General features: G+C 33.4%; 1 protein-coding gene across 1 annotated transcript in view; it reads left to right on the top strand.

Annotated features, from left to right (window-relative positions):
* Dys (Dystrophin) overlaps window positions 1–19,549 on the top strand; it is a 923,162-nt gene that overhangs the window by 378,551 nt on the left and 525,062 nt on the right. Inside the window, exon 32 of the mRNA XM_090409612.1 lies at window positions 3,745–3,900. Coding sequence (XP_090265738.1) covers window positions 3,745–3,900 — 156 coding nt within the window. The remainder of the gene's footprint in view (window positions 1–3,744; window positions 3,901–19,549) is intronic.

The following is a 19,549-nucleotide window of genomic DNA, read 5'->3' as shown; positions in this document are numbered from 1 at the left end:
TCATTGTGTAGAATTTATGGAAACAAGAGCACAGGTGTTAGAGCAATTACTTTACTTATAATAAAGAAAAATAACACCAGATGTTTCAACCTCTGTATCAAGGTTACATACATACGAACAAAACATAAGTATTTATAAGTAGGCTATAGTAAAACTGCTTTCTTAATTGTTTACAGTAGCTTTACCTATAATGAGGGAAAGAAAAATGGAAAGAGAAAATTAGATAAAAAAAAATATTTTTTCCAAATATAGAAAATTTTTATAATTAAAATTTTATTGTACTTTTAAAAAAGTATAATAAAAAATATTATAAAATAAAAAATTATAAATAAAAATATTAAAAGTGAAACTACATCAACTGCAATTATACAGTCCTGTTATCCTTGGATTTTGTCTACTGATCAGGTTTTCTTGTGTTGGAGTTTTGCCATCATGTCCTTCTGAATGCGATATGGGTTGCAGATGGATCTTCCAGACTCTTGGAATAGTTAATCCATCATTCTTGTTGAGATTAGGATGATGAATCAGCATTGCAAAAGCTTCTAAAAAGTTACTTTCAAACCAAGTTTTTGTGCGGTGTACGGACTTAGTTCCTTTCCAGTTAATTCGATGACATATTTGGAGTGCATGGTCAGAAATGCTCATTGTGAAGGAATTTAATGTGGCATTTGTGTTTGTAACTGGTATTGGATTTTGTAACCCCCTTCCCAAGTGGGAAGAGGGGGATTCTTGTATGAATTAAGTATGCACATGCCCTTAGATGTACATGAATTTCAATATCCCCCCCCCCCCCCAAAGCCTACAACTCCTTTTGAGTTTGCATCCTGTAATTACCAATCCTTTCAGATTTGAAACCTGAGAAATGACATTCAGCACTGCAAGATTATTCCTGTAGTCACATCCATTTGCTCTTACATGATATTTGGAATGGAAAATATATGCCAAGAAAGGAATAATAATTCCTTTCTTGGCATATACTTATTTGAACTGTTCTGTCAATCCTAATTTCAGTTATTCTGCTGAGTGATGGGCATGGTTACTGTAGTATTCAGTATTTAAATATTAATGCAATATTTTGTTGACTGGATATATCTATTTATGTGTATTATGCTTATGCAGGATTTCCAAATGACTAGCAGGCATGGCTGTTGATAGAATGGTATAATTTATTAGATATTCTACAATAATTTCTGTTTATTTCTCACTGAATTGAACAAGGAAAACCATCCATCACTCTAAAAACACTTAAAACCAGTAGGAGCTGGTTTATGTTTCTTCTGTTCTGTGAAATTATATGGATTTTGTGAGAGATCAACAAGGCATGTGCAGAAGATAACTATAAATTAGATTCTTTAAAGATACTTGTGACATTAGGATTATAAAATATATACACGTTTACACAAGAATATTATTTAATTTGCCAAATATTTCAGTTGGAATATTACAGACCATCTTCAGTGGCTACATAAGTGGCTTAAAAAACAAGGTGGAATACGAACAGTTGATTATTCACAAATAGAACAAGCCGCATGATGTCATATCATTAAGTATTAAAAGAGTAAACTGTTTTCTTTTTCTTTTTTTTTAAATCAGAGTCATGATTAAATTAAAGATGTTAATTCAGAAATTCATGTAATAATCTTTAAAAAAAAAAAAGTGTTATCCTGATTAAACTTTCCCAAATTTTTGATACAGATATGCAGTCATTACGATTCATTCACGTTAGGATGTTGAAGTAACGCCTCCACACTTTCTTTAAATAAACGTTCAAATTTATAGTGACATCTGTGTAGGAGGAGGAGAGTCTTGAACCAAAGGATGTTGTGGCTTGTTTCTATTTTCTTGAGTAGGTACATTCGTGAAGAGAGAAACTATATCGAAACTTGCCATGTCCAAAATCAAAGACATCAAACTCAACAAATCAGATTTATTGGCAAGTTTTGATATAGTTTCTCTCTTCACGAATGTACCTACTCAAGAAGTCCTCCATCTTCTTGAGTAGGTACATTCTGGCAAAAAATTATGGCAAAAATTCTTAAGAAATTCAACATTAGAACTTGCTTCACTACGTTTCCAAAACTTCGCTCCATACTAAGTAGACCTAAAGTGAAACATCTCCCTATTCAGTATCCAGGAGTCTACAAGATTTTGTGTGAATGGCAAACCATATTATGGCCAGACAGCTAAATCCATCCTTTTACGTATGGAAGAACACCAAAGAGACATATCCTACAATAGGACCAGGTCCAGCACTCTCTCTAGCCACGTTCTCTTCTCTATTAACTCGGATAAAGTCCGCCAACACCTCGTAGACTGGCCGCAAACTTCTAATATCCATGTGTGTTATGATGAACTCGAAAGAAAGATTATCAAATCTAGAGAAATATCCCTAGATTCATCCCATATTAACAACAGCCTTAGCTACACTCTTTCTGATGCACACGTTGCCACTGTCCAGTATTGGCACACTCATGACAGCTCATGTACGTAGTCAACTTCAGTTGGCACTCCAGCACGCATTCCTGTTTTGAAATGTACTACTGTCTTTTATACTAGATCTGTTGATGTAATTTTATCATGTCTCTGTTATTTTATATAATTCTTTGCCTGTGATATCTGAAGAAGTGATTTATTCAACGAAACTAGTTGTATATTAACATTAAACCTTATTCTTTTTCATTCTCGGTATATAGTCATTCAAACTAATTTTTTATAACATTATCTACCAAGTAAATATGAACGATAATATTTATATATATATATATATATATTTTTTTTTTAAAATAGATATTTAATGACTTTAAACCGAGATAAAATATTAATTTTTAATGAAAATGATGCAACTAGTTTCAGCCTTTTACAGCCTTCATCAGGTATCCGCTAAAGGTAGAACACAATAATAAAAATTGAAGTTACAAAAAACTGAGAATTACAGACAAAAATGCAATACATAATTGACATAAAGAACATTGTATTTTTTAAGTTGTTCTATCCAACGCGCCATTGTTTATAGCGTGCGTACTTGTGAATTCTCGTGAATGCCAGTATTGAACAACTGCAGCATGGCTATCAGGGATGTTGTAACTTAAATTGCTGTTCAAATGTTCAGGATTAAGGAGGATTTCTCTGGATTCCACAATTTTCCTTTCAAACTCATCACTGCAGCGAAATATGTTTTCAGATTTATCCCAGCAAACTGAGGGACTTTGGAGATCATCATGAGGATTGTTTGAGAAAAGAACATGACTGGATAGTGAAGATGCATGTGATCTTTTGGAATCCAGAGAAATCCTCCTTAATCCTGAATATTTGAACAGCAATTTAAGTTACAACATCCCTAATAGCCATGCTGCAGTTGTTCAATACTGGCATTAATGAGAACTCACAAGCACGCACACTATAAACAATCGCTCTTTGGATAAATACAATGTTTTTTATGTCAATTATGTATTGCATTTTTGCCTGTAATTCTCAGTTTTTTGTAACTTCAAATTTTATTATTGTGTTCTACCTTTAGTGGATACCTGATGAAGGTCTGTAAAAGGCTGAAACTAGTTGTATCATTTTCATTAAAAATTAATATTTTAATTCAGTTTAAAGTCATTAAATATCTATTTTTAAAATGTACCATAACAACTGAGTAGAAGCTCAGGAATACACACACACACACACATATATATATATATATGTGTGTATATATATATATATATATATATCCAATTTAAAGAAATAATTATTTTCCAGCATTTCTACAAACTCCTAAGTGACATTAAATCAGAAGTTGAAATAGCGATTCGACAGGGTCGACAAGTAGTTGAAATACAGCAGACTGACAATCCAAAAGAATTAAGTCAGCGTCTTGATTTGTTGAAGAGTCGCTATAATCAGTTGGGTGCAAAGGTTTGTTTTAACAGAAGCTAAGTAGTTTAGTTATTGAATATGTGTTTTGATAAAACTCAAGCATATTGTTTTTCTAAATTAAATTAATATAATAATAAATAACAGAATTAATAAAGCTGGTATAGTTGGAAGCCAGTTAAATAACTTTGTATGGAATTAAAGAAAAATTAGCAAAAACTTACAGACATCAAAATGTTATCTACTGTTCATCACTGAACCTCAACTGATATCTTCTATGACTTCAGCTCACCTTAACTTTCTGTAGTACATCATATGTGATGCCTTCTCTAAACAAAGTAGAACATGTGATATCCCATGCCAGAGGTTATCGGAATCTCCTTTATCTGATCTACTTTGGCACCTTTTCTCATTTTGTTGGCTTTGTTTACCGCCTTTACCATTCTCCTAATTCGTTGTTGTTGTTATGTGGTCCTTATGGACTGGTTGGCTGTAGCACACTCTTCCCACCATTTGTTCTCTTTTCGGTGATTCTCTTCATTTCTCCATATCTTCTTGTTCCCGAATCTTCACATAGTTGTGTTTGGTGAAGTTCATTCTTGGTCTTTCCTTCGTTTTAAGGAGTCACCTCTTCTTTATGGTCTTCAATATACTTCTTTCTTCGCCAACTTCTTTGAGACTGTTGCTTTTCTTTCCAACTCACTTTCATTAATCACCTCCAGCACCATTTATATATATAAATCGATATATCAGTATGTGTATGTATATATATATATATATATATATATATATATATATATATATATATAATATATAGATGGTGCATTTATGTAATCCTCTATTGAAATGCAAAAACTACCATTGTTTCCTATGAACCCTAATAGAGATATGAGTAGCAAATAAATGCTATTATGTGACTTGTGACAGTTTTGAATGTTGTTAAGACATCTGTTTTTGAAAATATCCTTTAAAAAGGAAGAAATATATAGGAATAATAAATTCTATACTTTTTTTTATTTATATGTGCTAACCATTAGTTCATTCATAGTAACAATATGTAGAGCCACTATTCATATCAATTTTTATCATATTAACCACAAATTTGGATTAGAAGTAAAACAATTGATCAGTCACGGTGACCTCAGTGTAAACAGATGGCATCAGTGTCTGAATGATATTAAAATCTGAAAAAGTTGATGGACAGTTAGTGATTCACCAGAGTCACCACACTCATGAGTCAAAACATTATGACAACCCAGCCTGTTTCTGGCCAACCAAACTGTAGAGTTGGCTGATTGTGGCAGTATCCTGGTATGGAGAATGTTCTCGTGGACATCACTGTCGTGACGTTCTCTTCTTCATGTTCGAATCCGCCATCTTGTTACAAGTCACTTTCATAAAAAAAACAACTAATTGTAAATTGATCACCAATCCAAGGGTAGAGAAATTTCTATTATGCTGTGCCACTCTATCCTTAGATTAGTCTATATAAAATAGCAGGATCAATTCATAGTTAGTTAGCAGTCTCCTCATTCATTCTGGCCGAGGTATTTTATTTTCCACTTGGGATTCCCGCAAGATTCGAATTTTTATGAACGGTGCAATAAAAAGGAATTCAGGCAAACACAATAATTAGATTAACAAAATAAAACATTTAATATAAGCTATATGACACATACATAAATTCTACCTCTAATTTTAAACAATAGAATAAAGTTAAATATTAGGTCAAGTCAATCACATTAGTTCAATCTTCCAAACATTACATACACTTTCTCAGTTTCTGAGTCACAAAATCCCTACACTTAATTAAATACAATAGAACTTCCCATCTGAATGGTTTCCACACAGTTCTCAGCTATGCTATACGCTTAAAGAACACCACAGGCACTAATTGCTGTAAATATCTCTCAACAATTCTTATTTTCAAATTCTCATTCGCAAAGAATTTCCACAGTTAAAGTTAGGTTAAACGTAGCATAACTAACATTCAATTCTTCATACATTGGAAATGATCAATATGTCAGTGCTTACAAGAAACAGTTCCTAGTACATCAATTACGTTGTGAATAACTTTCAAAATATATTTGTTGCACTTAAGAACACATTTATAAGACTTCTCTGCAGTTATAACTAAAACACTATTAATCACGCTTTCACGACTATGGATATCAACTGTAAGGTACTTTGATTATCCTTGTTACCACTCATTAAATAATTAAACACTGTGCAGTTCTGCTTAGGGCGATTTAGAATTAAGTCGCAATTCTAGATTAACTGGGTTTAATCAGAATTCTTCACTGAACGTCCAGTTTCTTCATATTATCTGATTGCGGCATTAAATTCCTTTAATTATCACTGCTGACTTTACTTTCAGCTAACTATAAAATTCACTTCGTCTTTTTTCGCTTATATTTATTATCCTCTTTAACTTCTGCCCTTGAGAACTTTTTATTTACTTCCACTTCTCTAGTTTATACTCTTGCTTCCTTTCACTTCAAAATTTCCATTCCAACTCTCTCTTGTTACCTCTATATAATTTTTTTATTATCCTTGTCCTAGCTCATGCTCTGTTCCACTTGCGCTCGCTTCTTCATGCGTCTCCATGACAACAAATAAAATATAATAAAATTGAGCTATTGCATAACTCTAAACTTCTATAACAGAAATAAATAGAGAATATTTACATTTCAATTAATACGCAGTTAAAATTATCAAGTACAAATTCTATAATATTAATATAGTAATAAATAAAATAACTTAATAATATTTAATACAGTATTTTCATTATTAATACATATATCTTTGATTAATTAATTTAATATTAGACAAAATTAAGGTAGCTATCAGCTCAGCTAACGCCTTTTTTTTTTATTCCTGTATACGGGGAGTAGGCGAGGCCATTTAGCCCTATCTAACTTTTGGAGACTGAGTGGGCAGTTCAATCTCCACTGGTACCAATCAGAGATAGATGGCCAAAGGCTATCACTAATTAAGCGGTACTCAGTGAAGAGAGACGGCTCAAATGTGCCGCCATCTCGTGGTCCCTAACCCTAACACAATATATTTAATGTCTGAAATAATGTGGGTTCTACAGTCGATTTTCTTGAGTTTACAGGACGAAAAACCCGAGTTTCCGGGAGGAAAAACCTGCTTGCCCGTGCCATAGATCGACTAACTCGGGAACCGGTCGAAAAAAGGCTTAGAAAAATTTCCTCTAGTCATCGACTAGACTCGAAACCAAGTCTTCCTTTGTGCGGCCAAGCGCTGTGGTTGGCAAATGCCACATCCACTGAGTTACACAGGCTCTCTCTACTCAGGTAGTTATATGAATATTTAATTGTAAAATAAGTGATTTACATTAAATAATATTTACAAGTTTTGCCTATGTGATGGAAGATCATGTTGGATTCTGAAACAAATAATAATTACTTCAATCTCTGTGTAATCAGAATCCAACAATCACTGTTCTCTCGTCCCAGTTGAACACACCTTGAGTGCTAATTCTTACCTGAGAATTGTTTCAGACTAAATATTGCCTTGCATGATGACAATTCATCCCAGTGAATCTGGACTCTTCCAGCAAGACAGTGTCCTTGTGTCAGAGAGCTTGCATTGTGGAAGCATGATTTGAAGAGCATATTTAAGCATTCCATGTGTTTTCTTGGCTGCCTAATTCTCCTGATTTGAATCTCATCAAAAATTTGTGGGATCATGTCAAATGCACCTCTGAACATTATTCTGTCTAGTTGGTTCATAATACCTCAGGATACCTTCTGCAGTCTAGTGGAGTTAGTACCAGGATGGGTGCAAGGACTCAGTCAAAGGAGGCTCGGCATACTACTAGGTAGGTGGTCATAATGTTTGGCTCATTGGTGTATATGGTGGAGCCAAATGAATAAGTAATCAGGTCACTAGTATTTGCTACAATGTTTTCTATTTGGGCTACTGTTTGTTTTCAATTTGTGCATTAATGATATAGGGAAGTGGTGTTCAACCCATCGATTGTGGAGCGATTTTTGGTCAATCTCTTGTTTATTCCTCCTTACTTACAAATTTAATTAAAACTGAAAACATACTATTTTATTTATCATTATTTTGTATTATTTTTTAATGCTCTTTAAGTGTATTTGCTATTGTTTATTTATTTTTTTTAAAATTGTCAAATCAGTAATTTTCTTATAAGTCCAGGTAAATGAATTAATTTGGATCAGTGGAAGTCAAACAGCCAGCCGAGTGAATATGATTATAAGCAAAGCACATCGTATGCGTTTTGTTTATAATCGTGTTTACTCTTAACTACATCACATACTTCCCACTACCCACTGTTAGAATTTCAGTTGAGTTTCAGTTGCTCTAAATTTATCGTTGGATTTACCATTATTTTGTTCGCTAATTGATAAGTTATAAACATTTTTTATTTTAATTAAATATTTAAAAGTTTTTTTTTTTAATTTGAGGATAATCATGAGTGTATCAAAGAAATCGAAGACATATCATTTTCACAAGGAATGGGAAATGGATTATTTCTTTACAATGGTAAATGGAAAGTGTTGTTGTTTGATTTGTAATTCATCTGTAGCAATTCCAAAAAAAAAAAGGTAATATTTAGAGACATTTTCGATCGCTACATGCAAAATATGATGAAGATTTTCCCAAAAATTCCAAAATATGTGAATCAAAAATTATAAATTTAAAAGCAGGACTTTCTGGACAACAAAATATGATTTCGAAAGTAATAAATAAACCAAATATCAGTCACTATTGCATCTTTGAAAGTGTCATTTATTAGCGAAAGCAAAAAAACCTTTTACTGATGGAGAGTTAATAAAGAATTGTTTCTTGCAGCAGCAGAATCTTTATTTTCTGATTTTAAAAATAAAAATGAAATCATTTCGAATATTAAAGGTTTACAACTTTCCAGAACAATGGTTATGAAAAGAGTTTAAATTTTAAGTGCCAATCTGAATACTCAGTTAATGTCAGGCATTCACCAATGTGTTGCATTTTCATTACAATTTGATGAATCAAATGACTTCACTGATACTGCTCAGTTAATGGTATTTATTCACATGGTATTTCAAGATTATTCAAGTAAAGAAGAACTTTTGAAAATTGTACCATTATTGGGAAGGACTAGGGGAGAAGACATTTTTTTGGCATTTGATGAATTTGTGAAACAACACAAACTTCCGCTTTTTAAACTTGTGTCTATTACTACTGATGGTGCTCCTGCAATGATAGGTAATAAATCAGGTTTCATTTCATTATGTAAAAACGACAAATATCCAGATATTTTAACATACCACTGTATTATCCACCAACAAGTACCGTGTAGTAAAAGATTAAACACGAAAGATGTTTTGGATATTACATTTAAAATTGTAAATTCTGTTTGAGGAAAAGCCCTGCAATGGCGGTTATTTAAATTACAGGCAGATGATGATAGGGAACTTCTGTTGTACAATAATGTTCACTGGCTAAGCACAAGTCAATTTTTAGAAAGATTTCTTGTATTAATTAACGATATAAAAATTTTTCTTGATGAAAAAGGAGACATTTATCCACAACTGAGTGATAAAAGATGGTTGTTACACTTATCATTTTTAGTAGATTTCTGTACGAAATTAAGCAATTTAAATTTAGAGTTACAAGGTAGAGATAAAAATTTAATTGACATGTTAAGTTCAATAAAAAGTTTCCAACAATACTTACTTTTATTAAAGAAAAATATAAATGATCGCAAATTTAGACATCTCCCATATTTATTTAAATTTTTTGAACAAAATCAAGAAATGCTTCGCTGTGATTTAAAAGAATTTATTCGTGAAATAGAATTAGTTGAGGAAGAAATAAATTCAAGATTTAAAGATTTTAATAAAACTGAAATGATTGTATCTTTTATGAATAATCCATTTCAAGAAAACTTGAACATCACAGAAATTTCAAATAAAATTAGTGGGCTATTTGATATAAACCAAACTGAAGTAGAACTTGAGATAATAAACATTCAGAATATTGTGTTGAATTTTTTCTTGACAATTATTCATAAGACTATTACACTTTTTTTATAATCTTTGTCAAGTAGCTTTATTTTATCCTCCTACATGTTTTGCCAATCCTTTTCTGTTGGCATCCTCAGGGAATACAAACTAGTAAGCTAAAATGAAGGTTACAGACTAGGTTATAACTGATAATTCTAATTCATACAAAAAATTGGTATTGTGCGTGACAATGTGCGTTTCTCGTTAACGTAATTTATTCTTTATGGTTCATTACGTAATTGTTATGAAAGTTCATTTCTTTGATGTTTAATGATCTGATAAAAGTTCTCCAAATTTCTGGTAAAATTAGACCTTGATTCTTGTTTAGGTTTTCAGTTTTACGGGCGACTGTAGCTGCTTCTTTAAAGGTTCTTGAATGGTAGTTATCTTCTATGTATAGCATAAGGCTCTTATCCCTCTCAATATGATGGTTAGTAGAGGTAAAGTGGCACGAAAGGCCTTAAATGTCTTGTCTGTTATTTCTGACATATCCTATGTGTTCTTTCTTTCTCGTTTCAAAGCTTCTAGAGGTCTGACCTACGTAACTAATACCACATGAGCAAGGTATATTATATACTCTAGAGTACTTGTAGAATGGGTGAGGATCTTTCGGTGATCTTAAAAATTTCGGAATAGTGTTGACTGCTTTGAATGCCACTCTGATCTTATGCGGTTTTAAAAGGTTAGATAATTTGTTTGAAAGGTTGCTGACAAAAGGAATCGTAATTGTACTGATGTATTGGACGTCATCATGTTGTTGATGTGGTATATCAGTAAAGAGAATCTTGTTATAGAGTCTTTTTGGGTAACCATTTAAAGAAAGTTCTCTGGATATTGTGGTTAATTCCGTTAGTAGGTCATCCTTGTCTGTCGTATACTGTATAGCTCTTTTCTTGAGACTATGGATAATGCTAAGTTTCTGAGCTATATGATGGGCTGAGTTGAAATGGAGGTAACGTCCAGTATTTGTAGGTTTTTGGTATACAGATAGGTTGATACTATTATTGGATTGTTTCTTTATTAAAATGTCAAGGAATGGCAGTTTTTTATCTTTTTCCATTTCTAATGTGAATTTGATGGTATTGTGGAAACTATTGATTTGGTTGAGGTAATTCATTGGTTCTTCTTTCGTATGATCCCAAATGATAAAGATGTCATCTACATATCTGTACCAAATTTTTGGTTTTGGAATGATCTGGGTTAAGATATACCACATCAACAACGTGATGACGTCCAATACATCAGTACAATTACGATTCCTTTTGTCAGCAACCTTTCAAAAAAATTATCTAACCTTTTAAAACCGCATAAGATCAGAGTGGCATTCAAAGCAGTCAACACTATTCCGAAATTTTTAAGATCACCGAAAGATCCTCACCCATTCTACAAGTACTCTGGAGTATATAATATGCCTTGCTCATGTGGTATTATTTACGTAGGTCAGACCTCTAGAAGCTTTGAAACGAGAAAGAAAGAACACATAGGATATGTCAGAAATAACAGACAAGACATTTCAGGCCTTTCATGCCACTTTGCCTCTACTAACTATCATATTGAGTGGGATAAGAGCCTTATGCCATACATAGAAGATAACTACCATTCAAGAACCTTTAAAGAAGCAGCTACAGTCGCCCATAAAACTGAAAACCTAAACAAGAATCAAGGTCTAATTTTACCAGAAATTTGGAAAACTTTTATCACATCATTAAACATCAAAGAAATGAACTTTCATAACAATTACGTAATGAACCATAACGAATAAATCACGTTAACGAGACACGCACAGTACCAATTTTTTGTATGAATTAGAATTATCAGTTATAACCTAGTCTGTAACCTTCATTTTAGCTTACTAGTTTGTATTCCCTGAGGATGCCAATAGAAAAGGATTGGCGAAACATGTAGGAAGATAAAATAAAGCTACTTGACAAAGATTATAAAAAAAGTGCAATAGTCTTATGAATAATTGTCAAGAAAAAATTCAACACAATGAACAGGATCAACGAATTCACCAAACAAAAGGTACGCAATCTCGAAGGTTTAAAATGCAAAAAAGCTAGGTATTTAAACCATCTGACTTTTTTAAAAAGATGTAGAGACAATAGCGTGATCCCAAAATTTCTTCGTTTGAAACAATATTATAAAACTAGACAAGCCAACTTGATTTACCAACGAACTTCGTATTCTCTTCTTAGAGAAAGAATTCGCCATACGAGATTCATGCTTAGCAAAATAGACTCACAGTGCTATAATTTATTCACAGATATCTCTAATTATCTTGACGCTGAGACATGGCAACTATTAGACAATATGATTAGCAACAGTTTTACCAAAACATTTAATCAAAGCAAAAGGACACAAATTGATAAATTCAATATACTGTATGATAATCATAGCAACTGCTAACCGTCTCTATCAGATTACCAAGTGATAATTAACCTATCTAAACACGTTTTAAGTAAACCTGAGATCTCTATCCTCAAAAAAGGATTCAACTTTGCTTTTAAACCCACTGTCATTCCTAAAATAGAGTTCATCTGCAACTTAGAAAAAGCCCTCTCATTACTACCAGTTCCAATAGCTAATGACTTACGATTAAAAAGTAGCATAATGCTTTCAGCTCAGTCAAGATCTCCTAACACCAACTCTAACCAAATGGAAAGAAGAATGCTTCTCAAATTAAGGAATAATAAAGACATCATCATACTCAAAGCCGACAAAGGTAATAATACAGTTATTTTAAATACTTCAGCTTATGAAGAAAAAATTAAAAATCTATTATCTGACAGGTCTCTATATGAAGTTCTCAGTAGAGATCCTACCACTAAAAACCATAATGACACCAATGAATTATTACGTGGAATGAATAACTGGCCTATAGAAATTATAAAAAAACTAAAATCTATGCACCCACTTACTCCTAGATTGTATGGGCTTCCAAAAATTCATAAAGAAGGTATACCATTATGCCCAATAGTTGATGGAATCTATTCTCCCACTTACCAACTGTCAAAGTATCTTGCGAAGATTTTACAACAACGCATTCACGTCTCTGATACTTATATTAAAAACTCAAAACATTTTATAGATAAAATAAAAAACATCCCCATTCTTGAAGAGGATATACTAGCAAGCTTGGACATTACTTCTCTGTTTACTAACATTCCAGTGTTTGAAGTCATCAACATCTTAGACAACTTATTCGCAAAAAACATCACTAATTTGTTCAATCACTGTTTAACTTCTAACTATTTTATTTGGCAAAAAACGATCTACAAACAACTCACTGGATTAGCTATGGGCAGCCCCCTATCACCTGCTTGTGCTGACTTATTCATGGAAGATCTAGAGAAAAAAATCTTAACCCAGATCATTCCAAAACCAAAAATTTGGTACAGATATGTAGATGACATCTTTATCATTTGGGATCATACGAAAGAAGAACCAATGAATTACCTCAACCAAATCAATAGTTTCCACAATACCATCAAATTCACATTAGAAATGGAAAAAGATAAAAAACTGCCATTCCTTGACATTTTAATAAAGAAACAATCCAATAATAGTATCAACCTATCTGTATACCGAAAACCTACAAATACTGGACGTTACCTCCATTTCAACTCAGCCCATCACATAGCTCAGAAACTTAGCATTATCCATAGTCTCAAGAAAAGAGCTATACAGTATACGACAGACAAGAATGACCTACTAACGGAATTAACCACAATATCCAGAGAACTTTCTTTAAATGGTTACCCAAAAAGACTCTATAACAAGATTCTCTTTACTGATATACCACATCAACAACATGATGACGTCCAATACATCAGTACAATTACGATTCCTTTTGTCAGCAACCTTTCAAACAAATTATCTAACCTTTTAAAACCGCATAAGATCAGAGTGGCATTCAAAGCAGTCAACACTATTCCGAAATTTTTAAGATCACCGAAAGATCCTCACCCATTCTACAAGTACTCTGGAGTATATAATATACCTTGCTCATGTGGTATTAGTTACGTAGGTCAGACCTCTAGAAGCTTTGAAACGAGAAAGAAAGAACACATAGGATATGTCAGAAATAACAGACAAGACATTTAAGGCCTTTCGTGCCACTTTACCTCTACTAACCATCATATTGAGAGGGATAAGAGCCTTATGCCATACATAGAAGATAACTACCATTCAAGAACCTTTAAAGAAGCAGCTACAGTCGCCCGTAAAACTGAAAACCTAAACAAGAATCAAGGTCTAATTTTACCAGAAATTTGGAGAACTTTTATCAGATCATTAAACATCAAAGAAATGAACTTTCATAACAATTACGTAATGAACCATAAAGAATAAATTACGTTAACGAGACACGCACATTGTCACGCACAATACCAATTTTTTGTATGAATTAGAATTATCAGTTATAACCTAGTCTGTAACCTTCATTTTGGCTTACTAGTTTGTATTCCTTGAGGATGCCAATAGAAAAGGAGTGGCGAAACATGTAGGAGGATAAAATAAAGCTACTTAACAAAGATTATAAAAAAAGTATAATAGTCTTCACATTCAGAATAGTTTACATTTAAAATCAATAAACAATGAAGTCATTTGGAAGTATACATGTGAAAAATTTCCAATATTAACTGATATTGTGCGAAAAATTCTGTCGTGTTTCGGTTCGACATACTTGTCAGAATCCGCTTTTTCAAATATGAATGTTATAAAAAATAAATTAAGAAACCAAATTACAAATGATCATTTGGATGATTGTTTGTGATTGGCCACTTCTTCATATCAACCTGACTATGAAAATATTGTGAGGTCCAAACAATGCCAAATATCACATTATAACTTTTTTTTTAATCAACCAGCATTTCCTGTAACTTTGTGAGTTTGTAATCAATCTGTCGTTTTTTTTCTAACTTTGGTTTTCCAAAATAGAGAAATAAATATTTTATTCCAATATATTTTTTTTATTTGTTATATTAAAATAAAAAGTGATAAATAAATTTTTAAATACACAAATAAAGTTTTTAGTTTCTTTAAAGTTTTTAAGGCTGGAAGAGTGGGTCCTCCGAAGCAAGTTAGCGCATTTAACTGCTTAGTTGTGCGTAATCAGATATCAGGTTGGGGGAACATGATCTATATAAGAGAGTAGATCGCCGAATAACTTCGTATAGAAAAGTAGCTCACATAGTAAAAAAGGTTGAACACTGATATATGGAGTAATCTAAGTGGAAATAAACTTTTGTTTGTTACTAATGCTAAATTCAGGAAGTCATTACTAAATAATAGATCGTGCTGGATGATCTCAATAGACTAGCAGTTTAGCCAAAGGATAATGGTTACCAGTTCACTGTAGCAAAGTTTAAGGACAGACTATAGAATGGCTACAAGCTGTGTATTTATATACATCAGTGGCGGCCCGTACATAAGCACTGCGACACTGCAGCACCCCCAAGGAAAAACTGAAAAAATTAAATTTTGTTTGTGTTTATAAATAATAACAATGCTTACAACATTATATAAATGCAATACCTGTTAAATGTTACAGCTTATATTTCGAGATTGATTGAATAGTTAATAATTGGAATTGTTCTATTAACACTTTAGATTATGAAACAAATGCACTGCGATCTAACGTCGATATTTGTTTGTGCTTGTAATTGCATGTTACGTCATTCCCACACTGCTCAAACGGCAGTGGATCTTTAGTATGCTTGTGTGCCTTATTTCTGTGAGATATGAAACATTCATTATTGGTGCATGTGCGTGGTGAACTATTTTTTGTAAATCTTATTTTATTTTGTTAAAAAAACATATAATTATTTATTTATTATAGATACAAGGCTGAATTATGATGAGTGTCACTGTTGAACATATGAAAAGAATTATTTTTTCGTTTGTTTCGTGTAACGATAATTGCGATCTAAAGCCAATATTCATGTGCGCTTGCACGTTACATCATATGATACACTGCAGGTTGGGATGTATTATGTGCTTCCATGCGTTATTTCTGTGAGATACGAAAAGTTTATTATTGGTGCATGTTCATGGTGAACTATTTTTTGTAAATCTTATTTTATTTTGTTAAAATAACAATTATTTATTTATTGTAGATACAAGGCTGAATTATGATGATTGTCACTGTTGAAAAAATGAAAAGAATTATATTTTATCCATTATCGTTACACGAAACAAATGCACTGCGATCTAATGCCGATATTCGTTTGGGCTTGTGATTGCTATTGATACGAAACTTTTATTATTGGTGTTTGTTTGTGGTTAGGATGAAATATTTTTAATAAAGCAATTTTTAATATGTCATCATCATCATCATCAAATTCCTGCCATGTACCCTCAAGGGGTGTACAGGATATGACAGTACTACATGAAAAAATTACATCATTACTAACTAATATGTATGTTTTTATTTTTAATATGTAAATTTATTTATTAATAAATTCTTTACTGATTAGGAAAAAAAAAGATTTTTTTTGTGCAGCACCCTCACTTAAAATTTTCACTGGTTGCCACTGATATACATACAATTAGTCTGCAAGAAATTATGAAGCTAGAGATTTAGGGATGACAGAATTATGGTCAGGAAACATGCTGCAAAAGAACAGAGGGAAAAAAAAACTCGATGTAGAAAAAATCACCAAGTAGGGATGGGATAAGGAGATTATTATCCCTCTTTATGAAACTTTGTATGACATCTGTATCTGTATGCATATTTGATTACCAATGTTTTCTTGGAGACGAGAATTGGTAGAGAGCATTCAGAGGTTTGCAACCAATATGGTAACAGGTCAGTGAACTAATTTCTATGCCGATAGGTTGAAGGTTTATATGTTGCGAAGTTTTGTTAATGGGTGGAAAAGAGATGATATGCTAGACACATATAGCAGATGCAGAAGAAATTTTTCAGTACATGCAGGACTGGAGAGAACAAGGTGTCACTGATCAAAGTTGTGTAAGAGTGTAATTTGTAAGGGGTGTGAAGACTAGATTTTTTGTTTTGAATGGTAGATGTCTGGAATAGATTCACCAACAAAGCAACAAAGCAGTCACAACTACATCTGGTGCAGGTTATGAATCAATATTTGTAGTTTTGACTGCTTTGTTAGTGAATAAGCATAAGGAGTATGATAATCATTGTGGTTATCATGGTTAGTGTGAATATCCCACCAAGGCTGTTATAACCCACTGAGCAACTAAACCAATACCTCGGGATGGCAAGTTTGGTGAGTGGCAAAAAACTGCAGAATTGTAACTCAACCATAAAAATACAAGGTTTTGTTTTTTAATTTTACATATTTTCTTGAGATGCAATTTTACTGCAAAATAGTGCTTGTCTAGGGATTGCATATACCATAACAATGGTCATGCATCTCGCAATGAGTTTTCAGGCTTCATGGAAATGCCTTAATAATATTAATAACCACACAAAGGGGATGATGATTTTTCAAAGTCTTAACAACAGATGGATGGATGTTTAAAGTGAAAAATTTAAAAAAAAAAAAAAAAGAAGAACAGTAGAAAAAGTAACATATGGATGCATTGTTGTAGTTAGTTTTCCTTAGATGACAACTCGGTCAAGTCTGAACATTTGGAAGAAAATTGTTGAAGAAAAAAAGAAAGGATTATATGATTTTTAACTATATTTGGATATTTTAGTTTCCTTCAGATCATTCCAGATAATTATGGTAATATTGATTTAAAAACAAAGCTAGGGTATTTATTATTATTATTAAAGGACAGAAACATTACATAGCTAAAACAGTTATACATGAATTAATGTACATTAATTCATGTATAACTGTCTTTGTGTACTGTTTTCAGAAATATCATGTTTTGGGTTACTACTACCACTTCTTCTTCTTCTGCAGCTTGTCATACTTAAGTGGGGTCGCTGTTAATGATGAGTCTCCTCCACATCCTCCTGTCTTGGGCTGTCACCACATCGAAGTTCTTCATCCTCAAGTTCTCTTCTACCAACTCCCTCCATCTCTTCTTCGGCTGCCCACGCTTCCTCCTTCCTTGCACATCCATCTGCATGACCTTTCTTCCCACACATTCGTCCTCCTTCCTCATCACATGACCAAACCATCTCAACCTTGCTTCCTGTATCTTCGCTCCTAAGTTCGTAACTTTCACTGTTCCCCTCACATAGTCATTTCTCAGACGATCCTTTCTGGTCACACCGTACATCCACCTAAGCATTCTCATCTCTGCTACCTCCATCCTGCTGATGTTATTTTTCCTCAGGGCCACAGTTTGCATTGCATATGTCATAGCTGGCTTCACTACTGTCCTATAGATTTTGCCTTTCAGATTTATCGGCACCCTCTTATCGCATAGCACTCCAGCCATCTTTCTCCAGTTCCTCCATCCTGCTTGTATCCTGCATCCCACTTTCTTCTCAGCCTCACCATCCTCTTCATTGTTGAACTTAAGTATCTAAAGATACTTAGGTTCAACAATCAACCTAAGTATCTTTAGGTTCATTGATTGATGATGATGGTGTCTTCCTGATGACATTCATCTAAAAATGTCATAAGGAAGACACCGACCTTCCTGATGACATTTTCTTCCAACTCCAGATCTGTCTCCTGGCTGCCATTTACTTTGAAACACATATACTCTGTGTTACTTCTGCTCAGTCTCATACCTCTCTCTCTTTCAGTACTATCCTCCATCTTTCCAGTTTAGCTGCCACTTCTCTTGAATCTGCACACAGCAAGATGTCATCTGCATACAACATTGTCCAATGCGTGTCTTCTCTCACCTCCTCTGTCACCACCTTCATCTCAATATTAAACAGAAACAGACTTAATGCTGACCCTTGATGCAAGCCAACTGTTACTTGAAAACTTTCTGTCTGTCCCAGACAGGTCCGAACTCTTGTCTTCACATTTCTGTACATCTCCTGCACCAACCTGACATATTTCTCTGGTACCTTCTTCTCCTTCAGACACCTCCAGACTTATTGCCTTGGCACTCTATCGTATTCTTTCTCCAGATCAATAAATACCAAATGTAGCTCCCTTTGTTTCTCTCGATATGTTTCCATCATCTGTCGTAACCCAAAGATAGCATCTGTTGTTGATCTACCAGGCATGAAGCCAAATTGTTCCTTTGCAATCTCCACCTCCTCCCTCAATCTACCATCAAGAACCCTTTCTAGGATCTTCATTGTGTGGGACATCAACTTTATTCCTCTGTAATTTTTACAGTCTTGTGCATCCCCTTTACCCTTGTAGATGGGAACAAGAGTACTCTCCCTCCATTCCTCGGGTATATTTTCCTGTTGGCAAACTTTCATAAACAGGTCCCACAGCAGGTAAATTCCCTCTCCCCCCAGTGCCTTCCATGCCTCACTGGAATCCTGTCTGGGCTCACCAATTTTCCATTCTTCATCCTCTTCATGGCCCCGTTCACTTCCACTCTGCTGATGTTCTGCACCATCCCCTCAGAAGGCTGCCCATCTTCTCTGTGAGCCCTTGCATTTTCCTTATTCAAAAGTTCCTCAAAGTATATTCTCCATCTGTTTCTTATGTTCACATCACTCCATAACACTCTTCCTTCAGCATCTTTGATCTGCCTTACATGTAAGATGTCCTTTGCTGCTTTATTTCTACATTTTG

Source organism: Typopeltis vanoorti, chromosome 19, assembly GCF_054136105.1.
Source record: "Typopeltis vanoorti isolate ZY-2024b chromosome 19, IOZ_Tvanoo_1.0, whole genome shotgun sequence".
Lineage (NCBI taxonomy): Eukaryota > Metazoa > Arthropoda > Arachnida > Uropygi > Thelyphonidae > Typopeltis > Typopeltis vanoorti.
Note: the sequence above shows the minus strand (reverse complement) of the source record. Positions and strands in the feature narration are given on the sequence as shown.